The following is a 22,887-nucleotide window of genomic DNA, read 5'->3' as shown; positions in this document are numbered from 1 at the left end:
AGTCGCGACTGCATAAATTAAGGGAGCGTGCAATTCCCCCATTCTCCTTTCCGAATTTTAAGTGGTGACACAACAAGATGGCAAGTGCAGCATGCATGTTGTGCGTTGCTGCAAGGCTCGCTATCGAGAAGGTTGCCCATTGGCTCGCTATCGAAAAGGTTGCCCATTGGCTCGCTATAGAAAAGGTTGCCCATTGGCTCGCTATCGAAAAGGTTGCCCATTGGCTCGCTATCGAAAAGGTTGCCCATTGGCTCGCTATCGAGAAGGTTGCCCATTGGCTCGCTATCGAAAAGGCTGCCCATTGGCTCGCTATCGAAAAGGCTGCCCATTGACTCGCTATCGAAAAGGCTGCCCATTGGCTCGCTATCGAAAAGAGTGTCCATTGGCTCGCTATCGAAAAGAGTGTCCATTGGCTCGCTATCGAAAAGGTTGCCCATTGACTCGCTATCGAAAAGGTTGCCCATTGGCTCGCTATCGAGAAGATTGCCCATTGGCTCGCTATCGAGAAGGTTGCCCATTTGCTCGCTATCGAAAAGGTTGCCCATTGGCTCGCTATCGAAAAGATTGCCCATTGGCTCGCTATCGAAAAGGTTGCACATTGACTCGCTATCGAAAAGGTTGCCCATTGGCTAGCTATCGAAAAGGCTGCCCATTGGCTCCCTATCGAAAAGGTTGCACATTGGCTCGCTATCGAAAAGGCTGCCCATTGGCTCGCTATCGAAAAGGTAGCCCATTGGCTCGCTATCGAAAAGGTTGCCCATTGGCTCGCTATCGAATAGGTTGCCCATTGGCTCGCTATCAAAAAGGTTGCCCATTGGCTCGCTATCGAGAAGGTTGCCCATTGGCTCGCTATCGAAAAGGTTGCCCATTGGCTAGCTATCGAAAAGGCTGCCCATTGGCTCCCTATCGAAAAGATTGCACATTGGCTCGCTATCGAAAAGGCTGCCCATTGGCTCCCTATCGAAAAGGTTGCCCATTGGCTCGCTATCGAGAAGGTTGCCCATTGGATCGCGATCGAAAAGGTTGCCCATTGGCTCGCTATCGAAAAGGTTGCCCATTGGCTCGCTATCGAAAAGGCTGCCCATTGGCTCGCTATCGAAAAGGTTGCCCATTGGCTAGCTATCGAAAAAGGCTGCCCATTGGCTCCCTATCGAAAAGGCTGCCCATTGGCTCCCTATCGAAAAGGTTGCCCATTTGCTCGCTATCGAAAAGGTTGCCCATTGGCTCGCTATCGAAAAGGTTGCCCATTGGCTCGCTATCGAAAAGATTGCCCATTCGCTCGCTATCGAAAAGGTTGCCCATTGGCTCGCTATCGAAAAGGTTGCCCATTGGCTCGCTATCGAAAAGATTGCCCATTGGCTCGCTATCGAGAAGGTTGCCCATTAGCTCGCTATCGAAAAGGTTGCCCATTGGCTCGCTATCGAAAAGGTTGCCCATTGGCTCGCTATCGAGAAGGTTGCCCATTGGCTCGCTATCGAAAAGGTTGCCCATTAGCTCGCTATCGAAAAGGTTGCCCATTGGCTCGCTATCGAGAAGGTTGCCCATTGGCTCGCTATCGAAAAGGTTGCCCATTGGCTCGCTATCGAAAAGGTTGCCCATTGGCTCGCTATCGAAAAGATTGCCCATTGGCTCGCTATCGAAAAGGTTGCCCATTGACTCGCTATCAAAAAGGTTGCCCATTGGCTAGCTATCGAAAGGCTGCCCATTGGCTCCCTATCGAAAAGGTTGCCCATTGGCTCGCTATCGAAGTGTCCATTGGCTCGCTATCGAAAAGGCTGCCCATTGGCTCGCTATCGAAAAGGTTGCCCATTGGCTCGCTATCGAAAAGTGTCCATTGGCTCGCTATCGAAAAGGTTGCCCATTGGCTCGCTATCGAAAAGGTTGCCCATTGGCTCGCTATCGAAAAGGTTGCCCATTGACTCGCTATCGAGAAGGTTGCCCATTTGCTCGCTATCGAAAAGGTTGCCCATTGGCTTGCTATCGAAAAGGCTGCCCATTGGCTCGCTATCGAAAAGGTTGCCCATTGGCTCGCTATCGAAAAGATTGCCCATTGGCTAGCTATCGAAAAGGTTGCCCATTGGCTCCCTATCGAAAAGATTGCACATTGGCTCGCTATTGAAAAGGTTGCCCATTGGCTCGCTATCGAAAAGGTTGCCCATTGGCTCGCTATCGAGAAGGTTGCCCATTGGCTCGCTATCGAAAAGGCTGCCCATTGGCTCGCTATCGAAAAGGCTGCCCATTGACTCGCTATCGAAAAGGTTGCCCATCTGCTCGCTATCGAAAAGGCTGCCCATTGGCTCGCTATCGAGAAGGTTGCCCATTTGCTCGCTATCGAAAAGGTTGCCCATTGGCTCGCTATCGAAAAGGCTGCCCATTGGATCACGATCGAAAAGGTTGCCCATTGGCTCGCTATCGAAAAGGTTGCCCATTGGCTCGCTATCGAAGTGTCCATTTGCTCGCTATTGAAAAGGTTGCCCATTGGCTCGCTATCGAAAAGGTTGCCCATTGGCTCGCTATCGAGAAGGTTGCCCATTGGCTTGCTATCGAAAAGAGTGTCCATTGGCTCGCTATCGAAAAGAGTGTCCATTGGCTCGCTATCGAAAAGGTTGCCCATTGACTCGCTATCGAAAAGGCTGCCCATTGGCTCGCTATCGAAAAGGTTGCCCTTTGGCTCGCTATCGAGAAGGTTGCCCATTTGCTCGCTATCGAAAAGGTTGCCCATTGGCTGCTATCGAAAAGGTTGCCCATTGGCTCGCTATCGAAAAGATTGCCCATTGGCTCGCTATCGAAAAGGTTTCCAATTGACTCGCTATCGAAAAGGTTGCCCATTGGCTAGCTATCGAAAAGGCTGCCCATTGGCTCCCTATCGAAAAGGTTGCCCATTGGCTCGCTATCGAAAAGTGTCCTTTGGCTCGCTATCAAAAAGGCTGCCCATTGGCTCGCTATCGAAAATGTTGCCCATTGGCTCGCTATCGAAAAGGTTGCCCATTGGCTCGCTATCGAAAAGGCTGCCCATTGGCTCGCTATCGAAAAGGCTGCCCATTGGCTCGCTATCGAGAAGGTTGCCCATTTGCTCGCTATCGAAAAGGTTGCCCATTGGCTCGCTATCGAAAAGGTTGCCCATTGGCTCGCTATCGAGAAGGTTGCCCATAGGCTCGCTATCGAAAAGGTTGCCCATTGGCTCGCTATCGAAAAGATTGCCCATTGGCTCGCTATCGAAAAGGTTGCCCATTGGCTCGCTATCGAAAAGGTTGCCCATTGGCTAGCTATCGAAAGGCTGCCCATTGGCTCCCTATCGAAAAGGTTGCCCATTGGCTCGCTATCGAAAAGTGTCCATTGGCTCGCTATCGAAAAGGCTGCCCATTGGCTCGCTATCGAAAAGGTTGCCCATTGGCTCGCTATCGAAAAGGTTGCCCATTGGCTCTCTATCGAAAAGGTTGCCCATTGGCTCGCTATCCAAAAAGTTGCCCATTGGCTCGCTATTGAAAAGGTTGCCCATTGGCTCGCTATCGAGAAGGTTGCCCATTGGCTCGCTATCGAAAAGTGCCCATTGGCTCGCTATCGAGAAGGCTGCCCATTGGCTCGCTATCGAAAAGGCTGCCCATTGGCTCGCTATCGAAAAAGTTGCCCATTGGCTCGCTATCGAAAAGGTTGCCCATTGGCTCGCTATCGAAAAGGTTGCCCATTGGCTCGCTATCGAAAAGATTGCCCATTGGCTTGCTATCGTAAAAGTTGCCCATTGGCTCGCTACCGAAAAGGCTGCCCATTGGCTCGCTATCGAAAAGGTTGCCCATTGGCTCGCTATCGAAAAGGTTGCCCATTGGCTCGCTATCGAAAAGGTTGCCCATTGGCTCGCTACCGAAAAGGTTGCCCATTGGCTCGCTATCGAAAAGTGTCCATTTGCTCGCTATCGAAAAGTGTCCATTGGCTCGCTATCGAAAAGGTTGCCCATCGGCTCGCTTGAAAAGGATGTCCATTGACTCGCTATCGAAAAGGATGTTTATTTGCTCGCTAGCGAAAAGGATGTGTATTGGCTCGCTTTCGACAAGGTTGTCCATTGGCTCGCTTTCGACAAGGTTGCCCATTAGCTCGCTTGAAAAGAATGTCCATTTGGCTCGCTTGAAAAGGATGTCCATTGGCTCGCTTGAAGAGGATGTCAATTATTGGCTCGTTTGAAGAGGATTCCCATTAGCTCGCTATCGAAAAGGATGCCCATTGGCTCGCGTTTGCGTCGTGGTTTAATTATTAGCACAACAACAGATTGTGCATTATTGCTCAAGTTAGTATTGCCTAAATGAAAAACATCAAATGGGCTCGTCACCTGAATTTCATTCAAACCAAACTGATCGAGTCTCGCACCAAAATACGGCCCTGGTATTAGAGCCTTGAAGGCAGCTAGTTTGAGTTTACGAAATTCTTACAGGCAAGGCGTGGCTGGCCACAGCCAAATTAAGAGACGTGCAAGGCGCTAGGAAAAGGGAACAGACCAAAAAAATTCAGGCAAAGGACAGAGGGAATCTTCTAGAGGGCATCTTCTAGTACGGAAAGGTAGCTGTATTATTATGTTTTTTTTTTTTTTTACTTTTTTTATTTATGACATTTATGGCAATGGTGGCCAAACGGAGGTAAAAGAATAGATAAAAGAATATTTATTAGGCGGAGCCATCCATATTGGTGGGATACCTGTGAGACAGGGAGCCACCCCACCCTCCCCTCCCCAAGGTTACCACCCAGAGCTCCTGCAAACATGGCGGCGAGCCGGTCCTTTCGAATATGGAAACCGCTTGCAAGATTCTCCTCATCTCGTGCGGTAGGACACCCTTTATAGTTCACTTGTCTATCTACCGGCATCTATATATTGTAAGGAATGCAATCTCTAGCTTGAAAAGCGGACCCTTTTTTTCGATACAACTGTTGTTTTTGGTATTGATTCTTATTCTTCTAATTAGGCTCTTACGGCCTGAAGCCATTGTTGACCGTGGCTCACAATCTAGGTTTATACTGTCCATTTTTATAAATAATCTACCAGTTATACTGTTTTAGGCTTTTCAGAACCCGTTGTTCTGCCGTGCTTTCCAAACGTCTTCTGTCTTCCTTCAGCTGCAAGGTTTGTCGTCTTCTTTTTCTTACCGTGATGCATATTATTTAACTTAATATAGTTTAATTGCGACCGAAATCTGCATATCACCTACAATGTATAAGGAAACGCTTTCTGGAAAGAATCACCAAATAGCGAAGCGTACACGTTTGTTGTTCGAGGATGTGAACATTTTAATTGGCTGTTCTTTCGAGACTTTTCTATGGCAAAACATAAACTAATTGTATGCTTTCGATTTTGTACCGATTGTTTTAAGACGATATTACTTATTCGCAGGAGATGATTCACAAAATATTCAAGTCCATTTTAAAAGTGGATTTCCAGTTGTAACCGTCCCTCTTCCGTCCCGACGGGAACTCTGTCAGTTTACACTCAGACCTCTGAGCGAATCTGTCAAAGATTTTATCGAGAACGTAAAGGAAGAAGACGGAGGCATCGAGCGAGTAGCCGTCTACGACCCCAGCGGGTCTCGTATCTCTGGAAGCACAAAAGTAGATGTTCTTATGAAGTCAAACTTTAAGCTAGTTATTAATGATGTGGAGTACGATGTGAAAGTACCCGATACAGGTATTAGTATCGATCCCATTGATCCTTTTTTGGTGCAAATTGGATAACAAAGCCACCCCTCCCTGTAAGCTATAATTTTAAGAAAATAATTCATTTCTTTAAAGCAAAAATTAGCATATGAATAGGTTTAAAATATCCAAACATCTGGACCTGTGCCCAGGGTGAGGTCCCAGGGGAGGATTTTGGTGAGGGTCCCCCCTATTTTCTGATATTTGGCTTAAAAATAACAAGAAATATTGGGAAATCTATGGAAGAACAATGAATCCCCCTTTCTTGAAACTCTTGCTTCAGCCGCCCTTTCTGGAACTTCTAGATCCCCCCCCCCCCCTTGTCCGATCTTCCTTCCCTGCAATATATACGATTAATAATGTGTTTGTTTCCATCTTGTGATCAGTCGCAATAGCTGAGGACGATCAAAGGTCACTTGCCCATGTAAAGACACTAATACATCAGTTGTACAGCTCAATGAATATCGAAGAGCATCAGGTAAGGCGTCAAGTAAAAGGCAAAGTTAGGATCGAGGCCCCATCCACACGTCTACAGAACCGAATGAATCCGCAACTTTTTCTTTCCGTAATCTAAAAGTTTTGCGTCCACATGTAGCGTAATCTCATCGTAATCGCCTATCTACAGGTATACAGCGATTCCGTATCACTCTAGCTTGACACGTTGTTTACACATTCTATGGCTAGAGACTGGATCAATTTGATGTTATTGTAACTGAAAGTTACAGATTCAACCATCCACACAGATTCCGTAATCGAAAAGTATACAGAATCACAGCGTATTCATTTCGTTCTGCTTTCGATTGCGGATTAAAAAAGTTGCGGATCCGCCAATGTAATCGCCCTATACGTGTTAAAAATAGCTGTATCCGAAACAAAAAAGTTGCTGATTCATTTGATTCCATATACGTGTGGACGTTGTCTGAGTTTCTTTATAAACAGTGTTTTGAACTGTTTTCTTTACAAAAAACACATATTGTATTATTCTGCTTTCCCTATTCATAACAGAGGCAAGCATACTTTTACCTGACTTTAATTTAAGACGGGGGCAATGACATTACAGTAGTTTTATGTAGAGTAAGTTTGCAATTCGCAAATCCCCAAAAAAGACTGAAGCTTGCCTAAAGAATCCCTGCCCAAGCTGATGATTCTTCATTGGAGATAAATTGAATATGTAGACAGACTACTTTTTCAACCCCTCATCACACCTTTTCCTTTCTACCTTAGCTACAGAAAGAAGAGAAGCTCCTGAGTAAACTAGAGGAAATTAAGGCTGATCTGCAGCCGATGGAAAAGTTAAAATCAGAGCTAAATGACAAAGCTGCCAAACGTGCCAACTTCCTTGTGTGGGGAGGTCTTGGCTTCATGGCTGTGCAGTTTGGGTTACTTGCCAGGCTTACTTGGTGGGAATATTCCTGGGATATCATGGAACCTGTGACATACTTCGTAGGCTACGGAACAGCGATGGCATGTTATGCCTACTTTGTTATAACTAGACAGGTAAGACATTTAACATACTAGTCTTACTTTGATGGGTTGATATTTTAGGAAGTTTTGAATCTGTCCATTTTTAAAATGATTGAATGGAAATTTTCAAGTTGCATTTTTTTTAAGTTTCAAGTATTTCTCATTTCATTCCGAAAGTCCTGTGCAAATAATAACTGTTCATTTATCACAATTCACACCCCATTTTGGACATTGTTGCCTCCTCTTCTTCCTCTGCTAATGATTCATTGGTACACCATAATTACTGAAAAGGCTGTACGTTTTTGTCAAAATATCGATCCTTCATATATTGGTTCACAGTAGTGTTACCACTTTCTAGTGAATCTACAATAGTACACCATAATTACTGAAAAGGCTGTACGTTTTTGTCAAAATATCGATCCTTCATATATTGGTTCACAGTAGTGTTACCACTTTCTAGTGAATCTACAATAGTACACCATAATTACTGAAAAGGCTGGACGTTTTTGTCGCTGGACATTTTTGTCAAAATACTGATCCTTCATATATTGGTTCACAGTAGTCTGACCTCTTTCTAGTGAATCTACAAAAATATTTACCCCTCTGCTCTGTATTTCTTTGACACTTTACCTGGGTTTATTGTCTATCGAGTCTAACAAGGCAATTCTCCTTTCAGGAATATCTGTATCCAGATGCTAGAGACAGACAGCATTTGCTCGCATTCCACAAGCTGTCCAAAAAGAAATCCTTCGATGTTGAGAAGTACAATCACCTGAAAGATTGCATGGCCAAGATAGAGGAAGACTTGAAGGAACTACGTAGCCCCTACAAGCTTCACCTTCCAACAAGAATCACAGAAAAGATTGCTGACAAATAAGGATTTACTTTAATGTGATAATCAATGATGCAATTTATCTGTATTTACCTGATCGTGCTATTTTGTAAAATAAGATGGGGGTGGTACTTAGATTGCTTTGCCCTGTCTGTGAATTTTTAATTTATTTATTAATTCCAAAAATTCATTTGCTTGACAGGTAACAGTATTTCGTGAAACATCTTAGCTCGTCCACAATGTATCCTTTATAGGATTTTAATTGGCTTAATTAGAAACGATGTTATAAGGTATTTGAATGAACCAATAGATTCACTTTTTCATGTCATTTGAAGCCCAAAAAGATCTTTGTACTCCTGTGCACTTCCATAATCAAATGAAGTAACTTTAGTTAGAAAATACAAAATCTTGTGTAAACACAATAAAAGCGAACAACGTCTTGATACACAATTTATTTTTGTTGTTTTTTTGTACAGTTAAAAATAAAATAAACACACCTAAAGAAGCTGTGTTCAAAACATAGTGATGTATGCTTATGATGGAATATAGCTGTTGAAGTTAATCTGTAAACTGTGAATCACCACAAGTTGTCGACATGGAGAGTGGTATACAAAAAACATAACAGATGCTTGCGTTCACATTTGTCATATAGAGTACTGTAGAAATCACATAAATCCCCATATCCCCTGGGTGAGTTCTACTTATTTTGTTTGCTCTCCAACACTTGTACATCAAGGATAGCCCCATGGGTCAAGGATAATAAGGATGCATATCTGTAATGGATCCAGCAACAAGCTCTTTTCATGCCAGAGAATACAGTACCAAGATTATTTATGATCCACTTCCCACAGGCGGTGCCTTGGGCGGTTCCCCCTTCTCCATTGCCTTCACTGCGCCTAGCCTCTGAGGATCCTGCGAAGGGTAGTGTACTTGAGGTGGTCCCTGTGACGGCATCCGTTGTCTGGGTGGAGGTGGCATACCCCTAGGAGGCGGAGGCCCTCTGTAGAATGGAGGAGGGGGGCTGAATGGGGGTGGTGGGAAGCCCCTTGGCGGTGGGTACATGCCCATAGGAGGCGGCGGCGGCATCCCTCTCATGCCCCCTGGAGGAGGGGGAAGGTTTGGGGGAGGTTGTGGTGGGCCACCACCCTGTAGCATCCCATGGGGTGGGCGTGGCTGCGGTGGTCCTGTGTGTTGTGGTGGTGGAGGTAGCCTCATGTTTGCGGCTGGTGTACTGAGGTTGAAGTAGTCTCCCTGGTCTTCTTTCTCAGCTGGAGGGGCTGGTAGGGCTACAAAAAAAAAACATGTTCACATTAGAACTCTACAAATCAATAACTCTAACATTATTTATTTGTTGTTACTTACCGTATGTACTTTTTTATGTTGTAAAGCAAAACTGTTATTATAATATCCAGAGTGATAAAGGCACACAATTGTTCCACTTCTTAAATGGATGCATCTTTTTTATTTCATTAAGGGTGAATCATTTTAGAAAAATCTGGCTTGGCTGTATTTGCTATTTTTTGGCTTTCAATGAATTGGCTTATAGCCTTGGAAAACCAGGATGGGGCATCAATAATAGTGTACTAGCGTGATTTGACTAGATTGTTTATATAGTACTAAGTTAGCATTACAGTTAAGTGTGTTCAGTTAAAAATAAACAGGACTATATTCTTATACTTTAATTTCATCCTTTCGTCTGCTTCTGTTTTGCTTGTCCTGCATGTTGTTTAATCTGGCTTGTATCTTAATTTATAACTTGTGTGTGCAAATAAAACAGATATTATACATGGTACAAACCTCCAGGAAGTCCAGGAACTGGTGTAAGGGTATGGCCGCCCTGTCGTCCAGGGGCTGGCTGCTGGCCTTGTGACTTGCCCCACATTATCTTCAGTCGTCGCCCCTTGAGGATCAGCTTGTTGAATGAACGATCAGCAGCTGCTTCTGCTGCTGCGCGTGATGTGAAACAGACAAAGGCACAGTTTTGTCTTGGAACCATGCTGATGGATCTCAGCTCACCAAATTGATAGAAATGATCCCTGCAGAACATTGGTAAAAAAGTGGTTAGATTGGTCAGGGTCCAATGATTGCATGGGTTTTATTTGTAGAATGCCATGATTAACATGTCAAGCCAGAGGATTTGTGACAAAATCTGGATCAGTTAAGCCTATTTAGAGAAAAATCTGACATTCAGGTTAGAAATTTAACATCTTTTTTTATATTAATTTTAGCTAGAGGTACCATTACCCAGTCACAATAGATAAACAAGTTTCAAGAGGTCTTAAAGGGGCAGTGTCATGGTAAGAGCTTTGCAATAGCTCTCCGGCCCGGACACAATAAACTTCAGTCAAATACTGATATTCACTTCTGAGCCTTTGGTACATTTGGGAGACTTAAATCCAAAGGAAATGACCACAAACTTTCAATAAACATAGTTTTCAATAAAATATTGCATATTATTTTAACAAGGCATTGACAGCTTTATGTTCAACTGTTTGTAGACAATTACAAGCCAACAATAAACACAGACTCCAGACATGCACAGTACCATGACGCTGCCCCTTTAAATGAACCATTAGTAAAGCTAGCTCATGGTATATGTAGTTTCAGTAAAAAGAACTATTAGCTATCCCTACTCATTATTGTACGCTTACTGAAGAAAATAAAGATTCGTGTAAATCAAGCTTGCCATACCTTAAGTCTTGTTCAGTGACTTTGCCCTCAAGGCCGCCAACGTATAATGTTGTTATTGATCTATCTGTGGGAGTATCCAGCATGGGCATGCTCTGGGCCTGCTTTAGCAGCTTATTGGCCACTGGATCATTCACACCATAGTAACGATCTTTGATGTTCTGGTCTGCAAGAGGGTCATTGGGGTCTGTGGGCATATCGTGCCTAGAAAAAACAACAGAGGTTATAAACAATATAAAATGTGATATATGTATTGTATATGACTTTTATGGACAAAAATATTTTAATTTGTCAAAAAAAGCTAAAATTTGTCAAAGAAACTGTGGTGTATCAGACAGCTATAAGCCCACTAACAAAGTTTCCTAATGTATGTTTGTTCAGGCTTATCTTTTGGTATATTTTATTTTTTTTAAATATGTCTTAAGATCTGGTTAAGCCTGGGCTTAACTTACAGGGGCCATTAGCAGCTTGCAAATACCTGTAAGGTAAGACATACCTGTAAGGACATTCTTCTCCTCTCTTGCATTCACCCTTCACCCAGAAGGAGCAGATGTGTGGACGATTGCGTTTATAGTAGGGTGTGGTCCTCGCAAGCTTCATAAGAAGATCACTTGGGGCATTTGCCTTGCCTTGCAAAGCACCGCCAGGGCTGGTGCCATCCGAGTCTGCTAGCTGAGTAAGGGAAGCAAACTATCTCAGGATACTGTACTTACTGTATACTCCATATTTAGTATAAATGTACTCACTTACTATCACAGATCCTACAATTTGATTGGCTCCCATCTCACTATTGAGCGATAGATAGTGAGTAGAGAAAAAAAACGGGACAAAAACAACATGAATTATTATTAAAATCGTTCTCGTTTTCTATGAGTCAAATAGTCAACTCGGCGCTATTGACTCATAGAAAACTCTAACTCGTAGTCTAATTGTTAAATATTGCTTTTTTCAAACCTGTTTCATTTAAACAAAAAATACATTATACAGGGCTGCCAAAACAAGACGGGACTGCAGGAGCTCAATCACCTACTTCACATTTTATTGCTGGACACTTTTTGTCTGATGCATAAGAGAATTAATTTTGCGTCAATCCTCTCGAAACCGGCTATGTTTTAGTAGTAACTGGCTACTTCAGTATTAATTTTGCGTCAATCCTCTCACAACTGGCTACGTTTTAGTAGTAACTGCCTACTTCATTATAGTTTGACAGCATAGCCTTTGATGCTTACTTCTCTCTCCACATTTTGTGTGTAATACTCTTTATTGACATCTGATTTGGGCATTTCATCTTTTAACCCTAAAGACTTGTCCCGAACTTGAACTGGTAAGCCTAAAAAAAAAGAGACAATTCTATCAGTCTGGTCTATACCTAAAAACTAATGAAAATTAATAATCTCATTACTTGCTCTTTTGCAAACGAGGATGTATGCTAATTCAATGCTATTTTTTTAAAGGATAAAACAGAAAATTAATTACAAATTATAGGTAAGACTGTCACTCAGCAATATTGCATCACAATAAATTAAATATTTTGTTGAAATGTAAAACAAATTAAAACCAGCAAGATTTTACGTTAAAGATGATTAACCGATTTAAAAGCTGATTTTGGAGTAAACATGTCTTCTTATGCATGCGTAATTCTGTGATGGGAAAGACCAGTTCTCACCATACTCCAGGTCTAGAAGACAAGTCTGACAAATATTTTTCAATTTGGAGCATGTCTGGCAGATTTCAGTTTTCTTAAACCTCATCCGGGCACCAGGGCACCACCTGAAGATGGTGAATGGTCGTGCGCAAATCTAAAAATGCAAGATCATATCATTGACCGTACACCCAAATTGACACCACCGAGAGTTACAATCGTTATTTAGTTTGTTGAAATCACATAGGCATTTGAACTTTTTATAAGTTTGATTGACTATATACTTTTCCCAAAATAGTTTCGGGTTTTAAAATCAAAACTACTTGTTGAAATTTTGAACAAAACAAAAACGTTATTGGTGTGTTTTAGTTTAGATACAGCAGCACAGTATTTAGAAAAAAAACAAACCAATACTCTTATGTTGCAGTCTACAACTTTGGTGGTTTGCTCTACACTACATTATCTGGTGACAGATACAGTAGTCCAAGTATGTGTTAAAAAGTGGCGTTTATAGAGCAGAAAATAGGACTGAGTTTTAGACATATTCCTTACCTTGCATTCCCGACCATGTGTCTCTCTTGTCTAGAAAAACAAAATGGGGGTGTCAGTAATCATTTCCTTAAGGAGATTATTCCAACCCTTTCACCAGATTCAGGCTTCACGTTTTTCATACTAGTAAGCATATAATTGTCTACTCACCATTCGAATGTATGGATTGTCGCCAAGACATGTTTGACACAATATTGGAAATTCCTAAAGTAAAGAAGATTTTAATAACCTTCATAGAGGACAACTTGGCAATTTACTTTTTTGTGTGATTCAAACCTTGTCATAACCCAAAACATGATAACATAAAGTACATTATATCGCAGAGAGATGGATTAGAACAAATCGCAATAAGAGATGTTTCCTATCTCCCTGAAAACTTGCATCGTTACTTGCATCTAGACAACACATGGTTCGATAGATCCACAAAGCGGAAATAAACTCATCCAAGCCACGAAACATCGCACAATTCGAGAGCCAGCTTAATCAATAGCCCCACTAGATATTCCATGATTCAAGTAACGTGTTAACCGCCATTCTTACCGCGTCCTCCCAGTTCTGTCTGTTGTACGTGTTCGCGCTTTTCGACGTCGCCATGTTGAAAATGCACTAAGCCTCCCTTGCATGACCCATGTCAGGAAAACTGCCGCTGACACGAACCGTCTTACTCCCTATCCAGTCCCTTGGAATAGCATGTAATTTAGTTCGCTTTTTCGCCACCCATTCATTAATTTTCCCACCTAGAAATAGTTAAAAGCGTGTTAATGGTGTTTTCTATGCGTATGATAATGATAGTGGCAAAAATGCTGCAATATTGCATGCTTGCTGGTAGACAGAAAAAAATAGGACTGGATGCCTGTGTTATGACATTCCGCTTGTGATATCCGCAGGCTCACAGAAGGAAAAAAAACATGGCGGACGGGGAGATTGTTTTCCAGAAAGAAACAAAGTAAAAACGTTTGGCGTTATTTACACGACTAGCTTAGAAGAAAGCACACTTTGAAAGCGATATGGCCGAGCAGAGCCTGAAAAACAACACAGAGAAAAAGGATGCGGCTCCTAAAACACCTGGTTCATCACTTTTAGGAGCTCGAGGTTTGAGAGTTTATTACTGATATTAATTTACTGATTTTTTAAAGTTAGTGTAATATTGTAGCTGTGAATGTTAACGACAAATTGTAGCGTCTATTCTTTTTTTTCTATTTATATGCAACGCTCCACTTGATATATGTAGTTACTTAATAAATTCATTTGTCTTATTATTTCTATTATTTATCTTTGATTTAAGTTATGTAGAGTCTAATAGATAGATAATGCATTTGTCTTATTTGTGCGCTATTCAGTTGAGCGTGAAACGCCAGTAGTTTTGTCGATAAGTTTTAGCGTGGAAACAAATAGTTATAAGGTTTCAGGTTTCAGTTTATTTGCTCGGTAAAGCTAGGTTGCTAAATAACGAGATTATAAATATACATATATATGTATCAATTCAGTATGAAATATGAAATTAAATAAATGACATGATGTGATCTGGGAAAAAAATACATAGGTCTAGGGAATTAATGTCTTGAAGGAAGCAACACTTTTTGCTTCACTGTGTAGCTTGGCAAACTGTTCCACTGTGGAACAGTGCGTGGAAAAAACGAAAACTTATAAATATCGGTTCTGGGGGACAGAACATCTAGTTTTTGGTCATGATTCCTCCTAGTTATGGTTGTAGAAAATGAAACATAATCTCCTGCCTTAATGGCAACTAAATTATTCACAATTTTGTACATTGCTAATCTAGTCACGTCACAACTCAATATTTTCAAGGTGTCAACTACGGTTTCACTCAGGGTGCATCCGTTGAGGAATTGTAAAATGGGGGGAATGAATAATAGGAAAGGCCGAACATACAAACCAGGTTGTCCTCTCGGTAATAATTTAAGAACATTCATTATTGACGATATAATCCTTGGCGGGTTGGACTCAGCAATGATATATTATCCCGGGAAATTGACTACAAGTTCAAAGTAAGTTTTTCGTTGGCCCACTAAAATTTCGAAAGAATTTAGCACAAAATAAATAGAATACGGTTTGCGCCTCCCCTAAATTGATGAAAAATATTAAAAACCTTGGTCGTATTTGACACCTATTTTCTGTATAGAATTGGAGAGTACCGCTGGAAATACGCTATCTATATTAAATTATCAAATGACTAGGTTAATGAATGACTAGATTAGTGATACAGTGCGATGAAAAGGTTTGTATTGCTGTGGTTTTGTCTTCAAATTAGTGCTGTATATTGGGTTTTTTTTTGGTAGTTTTTTTTTTGGGGGGGTGCATTTTTTTTTAATTTGATACGGTTTGGATTATTTTTTTTTTACTTTCTGTGCGTTTTTTTGTGGTCCCCTTACACCTGTTTTAAAGAGACATTTAATGAATTTGTGTATTGGCTGCTGATTAGAAGTATGCACTTTACAGTTGTCTACTTCATACTGTAGGTACTACTGTAATTAAATGAATCCAGGAAGTGATTTTTTTATTGTTTATTAATAAAAGTTTGTCATCTGGACACCTTTATGGTTATCAAAGAATGAGAATTTCATCATTTGTATGTTACCTGTAATACAACAGGTTGTGTGTGACACATGTATTACACAGTAATGCATGATAATGATTTTTTCATGCTATTTTGTAGCCTTATTGTCACGTCAGCTTGGTACTTCTTCTTCCACAAGGTATACAACAGTATTATTGCATGCACAATCCCCATACTGTATGTTATACAATCCACGCAATACAGTATATTTTACAACATTAGCAGTAAAACTGTGAATTGCAAAAAATGTGTATGGAGTGTTTGTCCCAACCAATCACACATTATATATAAAACAATCAATATAAACCAGTCTTGACAAGTTGAAGAGTTGCCTATCAATGTGATTAATGTGTAATCAATGTGAAATACAGTACAAAGATGTTGAAGCAGGCTGCTATGCCACTTGTTTGTATTTTTTCATGGGTGTTAAATGTTTACATTTTTTAGCCCTGGCAGGCTTCCATCGCTGCGTCCAGCAAGAGATCTTACTCTGGGAGGAACTCCAAAGGTTACCCTAGGGGGTGCACAAAAGGTATCAAGTTGATTCACAAAAAGAAGTTGAAGCACATCAATGTACAAGTACACAGGCATGGGTATTACGCATGCTCAGTACTTCAGTGAATTTTACCCTATACTCACATGCAGGATTTTACCCATACTCACATGCAGGCTTGTCACATAATATTGATTGGCTTGAACATCATGCTCTGTATATGCAATTTGTAATCAAAACCAGTACCACCTCAACTGTAGCCATGCTATATGTGGAATTTTATATTATGAAAAAAATTGAAATGAATTGAAAAACCCTAAGCTCCAAACCTGTTAATTTTTCACTTGCAGCGGACATTTACCCCTAACATCCCAACAAGACGAGTGAAGGAAGAGTAAGTACTGTGTGATAAAGATTTTAAATAAACTGGCATATAATTGTTACTGTATATGAATGTATTTATTTTGACATTTTTTATCCTATTTTAGACCAAAGGATGCATCTCAGACAGAGGTAAGATTGAAACATGTTGCTTACAAAAACTTTTATGCTTATATTTATGCTTATATGTATGCTACATACATGATGTGTTGCATTGTTAGAGGCAAAAGTCAGAAAGACGAGGTAGAGGGGATAACAAGCGAGGCAAAGATTCCGGGCGTGGCAGGGGGAGGGGAAGAGGGCGAGGCAATGAAATTGTCTCATCACCATCTGTGTTCTCAATGGGCCCAGCAGAAAAATCAAGAATAGGTAACTTATTTTGTTTTAATCAAATACGAATAGAGTATATGAATATATCCCCTATCTTAATAATCACACTGTTTTACAGGTCAGACAGTAGTGCCAACAACAGGTCCTTCTGGTGGCTCTAAAAGTGTTGATAAAAAAGCTTCGTCTGCCACAAAGACAGAGAGGTAGTTATCACAAAAACCAGGAAAAAGAGACAACATTTTCATTCTGTTTCTTGTTAATTGTATGGTACAACGCATTACTTTATTGTAGCCTTGACTTTTTTTTCTCCTATAGAAAAGGTGATTTTTGTGATGATGAAGAATCAAAAAGAATCCTGAGAATGCTGAATGTTGGGGTGAGTAAAGATGCCGGATGTTATCAGTTTGAAGTATGCAGGGCCTCAGGAAGAAGCATGCAGGTATTACACCCAACCCATAAATAGACAAATGAGAGAAAGGGTGAAAGAAAAAAAATTAAGAGTAGCTGATGTCTGCCCAAAACTCCAACACACAAGACAAAAAATTCTACTGTATTAACAATGAAATAGTTTATTTTGTGAAGTCCACTATGATTCTAACAATCTCTTTGTGGCATCAGAGTGAAGGTGGGGAGAATGAATCTGAGGAGTATGGCATGGCTCCTGTCCAGATCCCACTGTCCCAGTACCAATACCAGGAAGCTGTATCAGACACAAAGCCAAAAATACTCCCTGGGCTTATCAAAGGTATTTGACAATTTGGATATTTTGTATCATTTTCTCCCTTCCTGATTTATATGCATACGGATGATTTTGAAATGGTTGTCAATGGTTGTTAGAAATGTCCAAAACACTCATATTCACACCACATTCTGTATTCACTTTTGATGAAGAAATTACTGCATATTTGAAATTACCCTGCTTTATTAGTAGCCCACTGTAACACACCTGTCTGTAGCACACCTGTGACTATACATACACAAAAAGTGAAAATATAAAGTCACATTTTTTTACACGATTAGAAGATGTCTTTTAGGTGGACAACCTTAAAGATCATCAGGTATGAGGCATGTCTTTGATTATGTTGTGTGCTTTGGTTTGTAGAGGAGCCAATGGATGTAGATGAGCCTGACGTTAAGCCCCCAAAGCCCGTCAAGCCACAAGCCATCAGAAAAGCAGGATCAGCTACAGAAACAGACATCCCATTCTCAACGTTATTCTCCTGTGAACCTGAGGTATTCTCACTTTGTTTTTTTGTTTTTTTTGCCAGAGTGAGGTGTTAATGGGCCAATTTCCAGAAAGGAAACTATGCATAAACGCTATTTTGTTTACCCTCACCTTTTTTCAAGATCACGTTTTTAATTAAATATACTAATTAGATTACAGATAGTTTGATTCTAAATCCAACAGAGTTTTCAAATAAATAATTTATATTTTAAAGTAAACACGAGATGCTGAACAAGCTGTCTTCAACAATGAGATACAAATCAACAAACTCATTCTCAACACACCTTTTGCTCTTTTGTTTCCATTTGTTCTGAGGAATAGTTTATAAGAAAACACTTTGCATATTTGAAATGTGAACAGCTAATTTATGCCAAAGATTTATAACAAGAACTCTAAACTTACTCGCCACACCAATGCCATATTTAGACATTTTGCTGCAATTTTTTTATGCTCGCAAAATAGGTTCGCGGCCACCCACTGGCAAAAAAGCTGGTTAAAAGGTACTAAAATGTGGTAAATCGGTAAGAAAAAAGCGAGAAAACTGTACCGTCTGCAAAAGGCTTGATTTTGCTCAAAAGTTCTTTCATCCAGAAAAAGGCCCATTGTGATGATCTGGCAGAAGGTGTACATATTTGTACCCTACCAATAAACTGATTTCAAAAATATCTACTAAATTTTGTGAATGTTTTTAGGAAGAAAAGCTCATGTTCTTCCAGTTCCCTGATAAACTTCCCATTAGACCATCTAACCAAGCTGAGCCAATGAGCACCAATCAAGAAAGCAGCAATGACACTAATCAAGAGGTGAGTTCCATATGAATCATTGAGAGTCACATAACCAAAAGTACACAGCATTGAGTGTTAGAATTACCAGTTCAACAAAATCTACACACTGTATTTTTGGCTGTTAGCAGGCGTGTACACAGGGGGGGTGCACACACAGGGGGTTGCACAGGGGGGTACACAGGGGGGTACACAGGGGGTGCACACACAGGGGGTACACAGGGGGTGCACAGGGGGTTGCACAGGGGGGTACACAGGGGGTGCACACACAGGGGGTTGCACAGGGGGTACACAGGGGGTGCACACACAGGGGGTTGCACAGGGGGGTACACAGGGGGTGCACACACAGGGGGTTGCACAGGGGGGTACACAGGGGGTGCACACACAGGGGGTTGCACAGGGGGGTACACAGGGGGTACACAGGGGGTACACAGGGGGTTGCACAGGGGGGTACACAGGGGGGTACACAGGGGGTTGCACATGGGGGTACACAGGGGGTGCACACACAGGGGGTTGCACAGGGGGGTACACAGGGGGTACACAGGGGGTTGCACAGGGGGGTACACAGGGGGGTGCACATGGGGGTACACAGGGGGGTGCACATGGGGGTACACAGGGGGGTGCACATGGGGGTACACAGGGGGTACACATGGGGGTGCACATGGGGATACACAGGGGGGTGCACAGGGGGGTGCACAGGGGGTACACATGGGGTACACAGGGGGGTGCACATGGGGGTGCACATGGGGGTACACAGGGGGGTGCACAGGGGGGTGCACACACAGGGGGTACACATGGGGGTACACATATGGTACACAGGGGGGTGCACATGGGGGTACACAGGGGGTGCACACACAGGGGGTACACAGGGGGGTGCACATGGGAGTACACAGGGGGGTGCACATGGGGGTACACAGGGGGGTGCACATGGGGGTGCACATGGGGGTGCACATGGGGGTGCACATGGGGGTACACAGGGGGGTACACAGGGGGTGCACATGGGGGTGCACACACAGGGGGTACACAGGGGGTGCACACCCTTTGGCGGCCAAAAAGTGGGTCTTACTTTAAAGGAATCTTCAAATACTATGCTTTTTCGATGTGATACAGTAGCTATGACTACACACCCTGCTCGGCTAATTCTGGGTACACCCATGGTTAGAAGGGGCCTCAACTTGACTTCCTTTCTCTTGGAGAGGTAGCTACACATAACTCAATGAGCAATCTTATAACTTCAGACTAAAGCAGACAAGCCATTAACACTGAGGAATGTTTCGGAAGGCTACATTGGCAAGCTTCAAGTTTTGAAGTCTGGAAAAGCCAGATTGATGCTGGGCGAGGTGGTGCTTGATGTTGCCATGGGAACATCATGTTCCTTTCTTCAGGTATGGTCTGGCTGAGTGTGATGAGTTACTGTAGTGAATATTTTTTTCTTGATATTAATATACTGTATGAAACATTTCAGGAACTGAATCCATCAGTTCAGTCCAAGAGAAAAGTTTGGGCCCACCCCTTTGTTTTATCCCCATTTTGATATGGTCACCTCTCACTCTGACACGCTGACCCTTCCTGAGTTCTGGTGCATGTTTGCTAGTATGTTTATGCATAGTATTGGAAATAAGGGCTTTGGAAGTGTATGTTATATGGACTACTGTTATATGGAGGAACAAAAGTCAAAGGACCTGTGAAAGAGATAAAACATGTTGTGAATGTGTAAAGTAGTGCTTCTAATGAATTATTTGTATTTTTTAAGGATGTGGTGGCAGTGCATACAGGTGAGCAGCGCACTGATATGACCGTCCTTGGGCACTTAAACCACAAGCTCATCTGTACACCTGACTATGAGAGACTGCTGACCAGCTAGCACAAAGGCTCATCTACATGTCTGATCACGAGAGACTGCTGACCAGCTAGCACAAAGGCTCATATATATGCCTGATCATGAGACTGCTGACCAGCTAGCACACATGCTCATCTAAATGCCTGACAATGAGAGGCTGCTGACCAGCTAGCAAACAGGCACATCTGTATGCTTGACAATGAGAGACTGCTGACAAGCTAGCACACAGGCTCATCTCAATGCCTGACAATGAGACTGCTGACCAGCTAGCAAACAGGCACATCTGTATGCCTCTATAGGGATTGCTAACTGGCTTGTGCCTTACAACAATTTAATTAATCTTCAATTATGCCGATAAAGTGCTTTAACTAATTGTAACAGAGTACTATGTGAACAGTATTGATCCTTTACATTTCAAGGGGGAAATTATTTATGCTTCTAGTAAGATGAAATCAAACAAAAAACTATTAAGGTCTCACTCAATATGATACAACAGAATGGGCTTTTCGTAGGGGGATATTTGAGGGGCGATGGAAGATTTGTAAATACATTTTCTGAACGCAAAAATAGAGATCAAGACCTCTTTCGTATTATAAATGAAAAATTATCTCGCAGGAAAAAATGTCATCCATCCACGCTCAAAGATCAGGTAAATTCGATGTGATGAAAAAACACACCTTTTTTATCCTTGCCAAGAAAAAAGTAAATAGACCCAATAAATTACCTTGTAATGAGTTTGACAGCATTTCATGCGGAAGTAGGGTCTACATGCTTACACGTAACGGATTTCTATTACAAGCTCCCACCAGCGTACCTATCATCGCCTGCCCAAACCGCACGGCAGTACTTTATGACGTCATAATGCGACGGTCATAATATGCTTGTTATCGACACAGCAAAGCATAGTAGTTGTACAATTGTAGTCTCGTCTCCTGCGCGGCTAGCTGTGTCAATAAAGACTAATACAATCGCGCTCAAAAAATCTCAGAAAAAAAGTTATATTACTCTGCACGTGGTCCCCCACCCAAACCTCACCACATCGATGAAAGAAAGCCCCATACTTTTTCGCAAAAAAAAAAAATTAAAAACCAACAAGCAAAACTTTGTTATGGGCCAGATAAATTGTTCGAACAGGATAAAAATTAGCTACCCTTTAGATATCAAATGGCCGTCTCAAGGGTACCAATCCAAATTAATCTTTAAATCTATTCGTAATCACCGTCCGTATCCTGGTCTGTATCTTATCGCATTGGCGATCACTCCTTTTCTTGTTGTAAAGCTACTTTGTAAACATTTGCGGCTTCTATTGTCTAGTCTACTGTCTAGAGAAGGCCTGTTGAGTCTACGCATGAGATTCTCCTCGGCAAAGGACAACAAAGACAAAGATGGCTCTGAACAACGGAAAGGGTCGAACGTCAACGGAAGTGACACTCTGTTTTTATGTTATCGCTGTTGTTTTCTATCAATCGGTTTCCAGCGTTAGTACAACTATTACACGTGCTGTTACACCGCTGTTAAATTGTGGATGATCTAGCAGAACTACGAGCCCCTCGTCGAATCCCAAGTATAGGTGTATAAAGGTAACGTCATTATTATGTGCGTGGACGGCAAGAAGGTACAGAAAGGGTTATAAGATCTAAATAAGCGTGCACGGGAATCAGAATAAAATATTTCTAACCTTAATCCAAAATATTTCCTGCCTTCCGAGTTCCTTCATTTTTTAGTTGCCTCCAGACCCTGGAATAAGAGCAAAACTAACTTTCACTTGTTTCATTGATTTCCTGCGCGTGCTGTTTCCCTCTTTTGCCATCATCATCATTATTGTTATTATCATTATGATTACCATTATTACCATTATTGTTATCATCATGAATATTATTATTTTTATCATCATTATTATTATTGTTCTTGCTGTTATTACATTCTTGCGCTTTTATTGATTTTTTGGAGTCGCTGAACTCTACAATTCGTAGATTGTAGCTCCCGTTTCTTAAAATAATAATATATATTTCTAACATTTCAATTCACAGAGTTAGTAGGGGTGGGGGATTGGTGGGCTCGACCCTGTGATCCGCCTGGTACAACCCTTGCCCTAGAGCCTCACCCACTCTCTTTTTTTATATAAGTACGTCTAGTTCTAGCTCAGTTGAGCCGTTCTTAGCCTCTATTTCCTGTCTACTGCCGTCGCTACTGCGGGCTCACAGAAACAAGCTGGAAATCGAGGCCGTTATTATTTTAGGAGCGTTTGAAGCCTGGAATATTTTTAGGGATGTTATTAAATTTCAGTGTATATCATCCTCGGCAACGCAGGGCGTCGAGGTCACAGGAGGAACAAGGCCGATCGAGGGGCGAGGGAGTCCTTTCTAGTCTCCGCCCCCTCCATTTTGCGCCCTGTACCCGAGGATGAGTG

At 41.9% G+C, this 22,887-nt stretch overlaps 6 protein-coding genes across 6 annotated transcripts; 2 read left to right on the top strand and 4 right to left on the bottom strand.

The window, feature by feature from the left end:
- Positions 1 to 17: 17 nt before the first annotated feature.
- On the bottom strand, positions 18 to 626 carry LOC125561340 (circumsporozoite protein-like). The gene has a single exon (XM_048725513.1). The coding sequence runs from the start codon at positions 624 to 626 to the stop codon at positions 18 to 20; it is 609 nt and encodes a 202-aa protein (XP_048581470.1).
- A 493-nt stretch (positions 627 to 1,119) lies between these two features.
- On the bottom strand, positions 1,120 to 1,680 carry LOC125561339 (circumsporozoite protein-like). Its single transcript, XM_048725508.1, has one exon. The coding sequence runs from the start codon at positions 1,678 to 1,680 to the stop codon at positions 1,120 to 1,122; it is 561 nt and encodes a 186-aa protein (XP_048581465.1).
- A 1,853-nt stretch (positions 1,681 to 3,533) lies between these two features.
- Positions 3,534 to 3,875, bottom strand: LOC125561338 (circumsporozoite protein-like). Its single transcript, XM_048725505.1, has one exon. The coding sequence runs from the start codon at positions 3,873 to 3,875 to the stop codon at positions 3,534 to 3,536; it is 342 nt and encodes a 113-aa protein (XP_048581462.1).
- Positions 3,876 to 4,702: 827 nt separating this feature from the next.
- Positions 4,703 to 8,487, top strand: LOC5502959 (calcium uniporter protein, mitochondrial). Its single transcript, XM_032371263.2, has 6 exons — positions 4,703 to 4,810; positions 5,044 to 5,107; positions 5,375 to 5,665; positions 6,060 to 6,151; positions 6,898 to 7,170; positions 7,814 to 8,487. The coding sequence occupies exons 1-6, from the start codon at positions 4,748 to 4,750 to the stop codon at positions 8,012 to 8,014; spliced, it is 984 nt and encodes a 327-aa protein (XP_032227154.2). The 5' UTR covers positions 4,703 to 4,747; the 3' UTR covers positions 8,015 to 8,487.
- LOC5502958 (pre-mRNA-splicing factor RBM22) lies at positions 8,407 to 13,579 on the bottom strand. The gene is made up of 9 exons (XM_032371261.2): positions 13,389 to 13,579; positions 12,999 to 13,052; positions 12,852 to 12,881; positions 12,324 to 12,456; positions 11,887 to 11,987; positions 11,154 to 11,329; positions 10,661 to 10,861; positions 9,767 to 10,005; positions 8,407 to 9,255 (listed from the first exon to the last, which is right to left on the bottom strand). Exons 1-9 carry the CDS (start codon positions 13,440 to 13,442, stop codon positions 8,801 to 8,803), a joined length of 1,443 nt encoding a protein of 480 aa, XP_032227152.2. The 5' UTR covers positions 13,443 to 13,579; the 3' UTR covers positions 8,407 to 8,800.
- Positions 13,580 to 13,726: 147 nt separating this feature from the next.
- On the top strand, positions 13,727 to 21,212 carry LOC5502967 (DNA-directed RNA polymerase III subunit RPC4). Its single transcript, XM_032371262.2, has 13 exons — positions 13,727 to 13,940; positions 15,526 to 15,565; positions 15,874 to 15,958; positions 16,270 to 16,313; positions 16,408 to 16,432; positions 16,522 to 16,669; positions 16,749 to 16,833; positions 16,946 to 17,006; positions 17,249 to 17,375; positions 17,733 to 17,863; positions 18,548 to 18,658; positions 19,876 to 20,022; positions 20,391 to 21,212. Exons 1-13 carry the CDS (start codon positions 13,856 to 13,858, stop codon positions 20,499 to 20,501), a joined length of 1,200 nt encoding a protein of 399 aa, XP_032227153.2. The 5' UTR covers positions 13,727 to 13,855; the 3' UTR covers positions 20,502 to 21,212.
- Positions 21,213 to 22,887: the final 1,675 nt, after the last annotated feature.

Source organism: Nematostella vectensis, chromosome 3 (genome assembly GCF_932526225.1).
Source record: "Nematostella vectensis chromosome 3, jaNemVect1.1, whole genome shotgun sequence".
NCBI lineage: Eukaryota > Metazoa > Cnidaria > Anthozoa > Actiniaria > Edwardsiidae > Nematostella > Nematostella vectensis.
Note: the sequence above shows the minus strand (reverse complement) of the source record. Positions and strands in the feature narration are given on the sequence as shown.

Excerpts from the sequence above, each read along its gene's own strand:
- LOC5502967 (XM_032371262.2), top strand. The coding sequence starts at position 13,856 with ATGGCCGAGCAGAGCCTGAAAAACAACACAGAGAAAAAGGATGCGGCT. Across the intron at positions 16,314-16,407 it reads ACAAGACGAGTGAAGGAAGA|ACCAAAGGATGCATCTCAGA; the intron begins GTAAGTACTGTG and ends ATCCTATTTTAG. Across the intron at positions 20,023-20,390 it reads CATCATGTTCCTTTCTTCAG|GATGTGGTGGCAGTGCATAC; the intron begins GTATGGTCTGGC and ends GTATTTTTTAAG.
- LOC5502959 (XM_032371263.2), top strand. The coding sequence starts at position 4,748 with ATGGCGGCGAGCCGGTCCTTTCGAATATGGAAACCGCTTGCAAGATTC. Across the intron at positions 6,152-6,897 it reads TGAATATCGAAGAGCATCAG|CTACAGAAAGAAGAGAAGCT; the intron begins GTAAGGCGTCAA and ends TTTCTACCTTAG. Across the intron at positions 7,171-7,813 it reads ACTTTGTTATAACTAGACAG|GAATATCTGTATCCAGATGC; the intron begins GTAAGACATTTA and ends TTCTCCTTTCAG.
- LOC5502958 (XM_032371261.2), bottom strand. The coding sequence starts at position 13,442 with ATGGCGACGTCGAAAAGCGCGAACACGTACAACAGACAGAACTGGGAG. Across the intron at positions 11,330-11,886 it reads CACAAAATGTGGAGAGAGAA|CTAGCAGACTCGGATGGCAC; the intron begins GTAAGCATCAAA and ends TCCCTTACTCAG. Across the intron at positions 10,862-11,153 it reads GGAGAAGAATGTCCTTACAG|GCACGATATGCCCACAGACC; the intron begins GTATGTCTTACC and ends TGTTTTTTCTAG.
- LOC125561340 (XM_048725513.1), bottom strand. The coding sequence starts at position 626 with ATGGGCAACCTTTTCGATAGCGAGTCAATGTGCAACCTTTTCGATAGC.
- LOC125561339 (XM_048725508.1), bottom strand. The coding sequence starts at position 1,680 with ATGGGCAACCTTTTTGATAGCGAGTCAATGGGCAACCTTTTCGATAGC.
- LOC125561338 (XM_048725505.1), bottom strand. The coding sequence starts at position 3,875 with ATGGGCAACCTTTTCGGTAGCGAGCCAATGGGCAACCTTTTCGATAGC.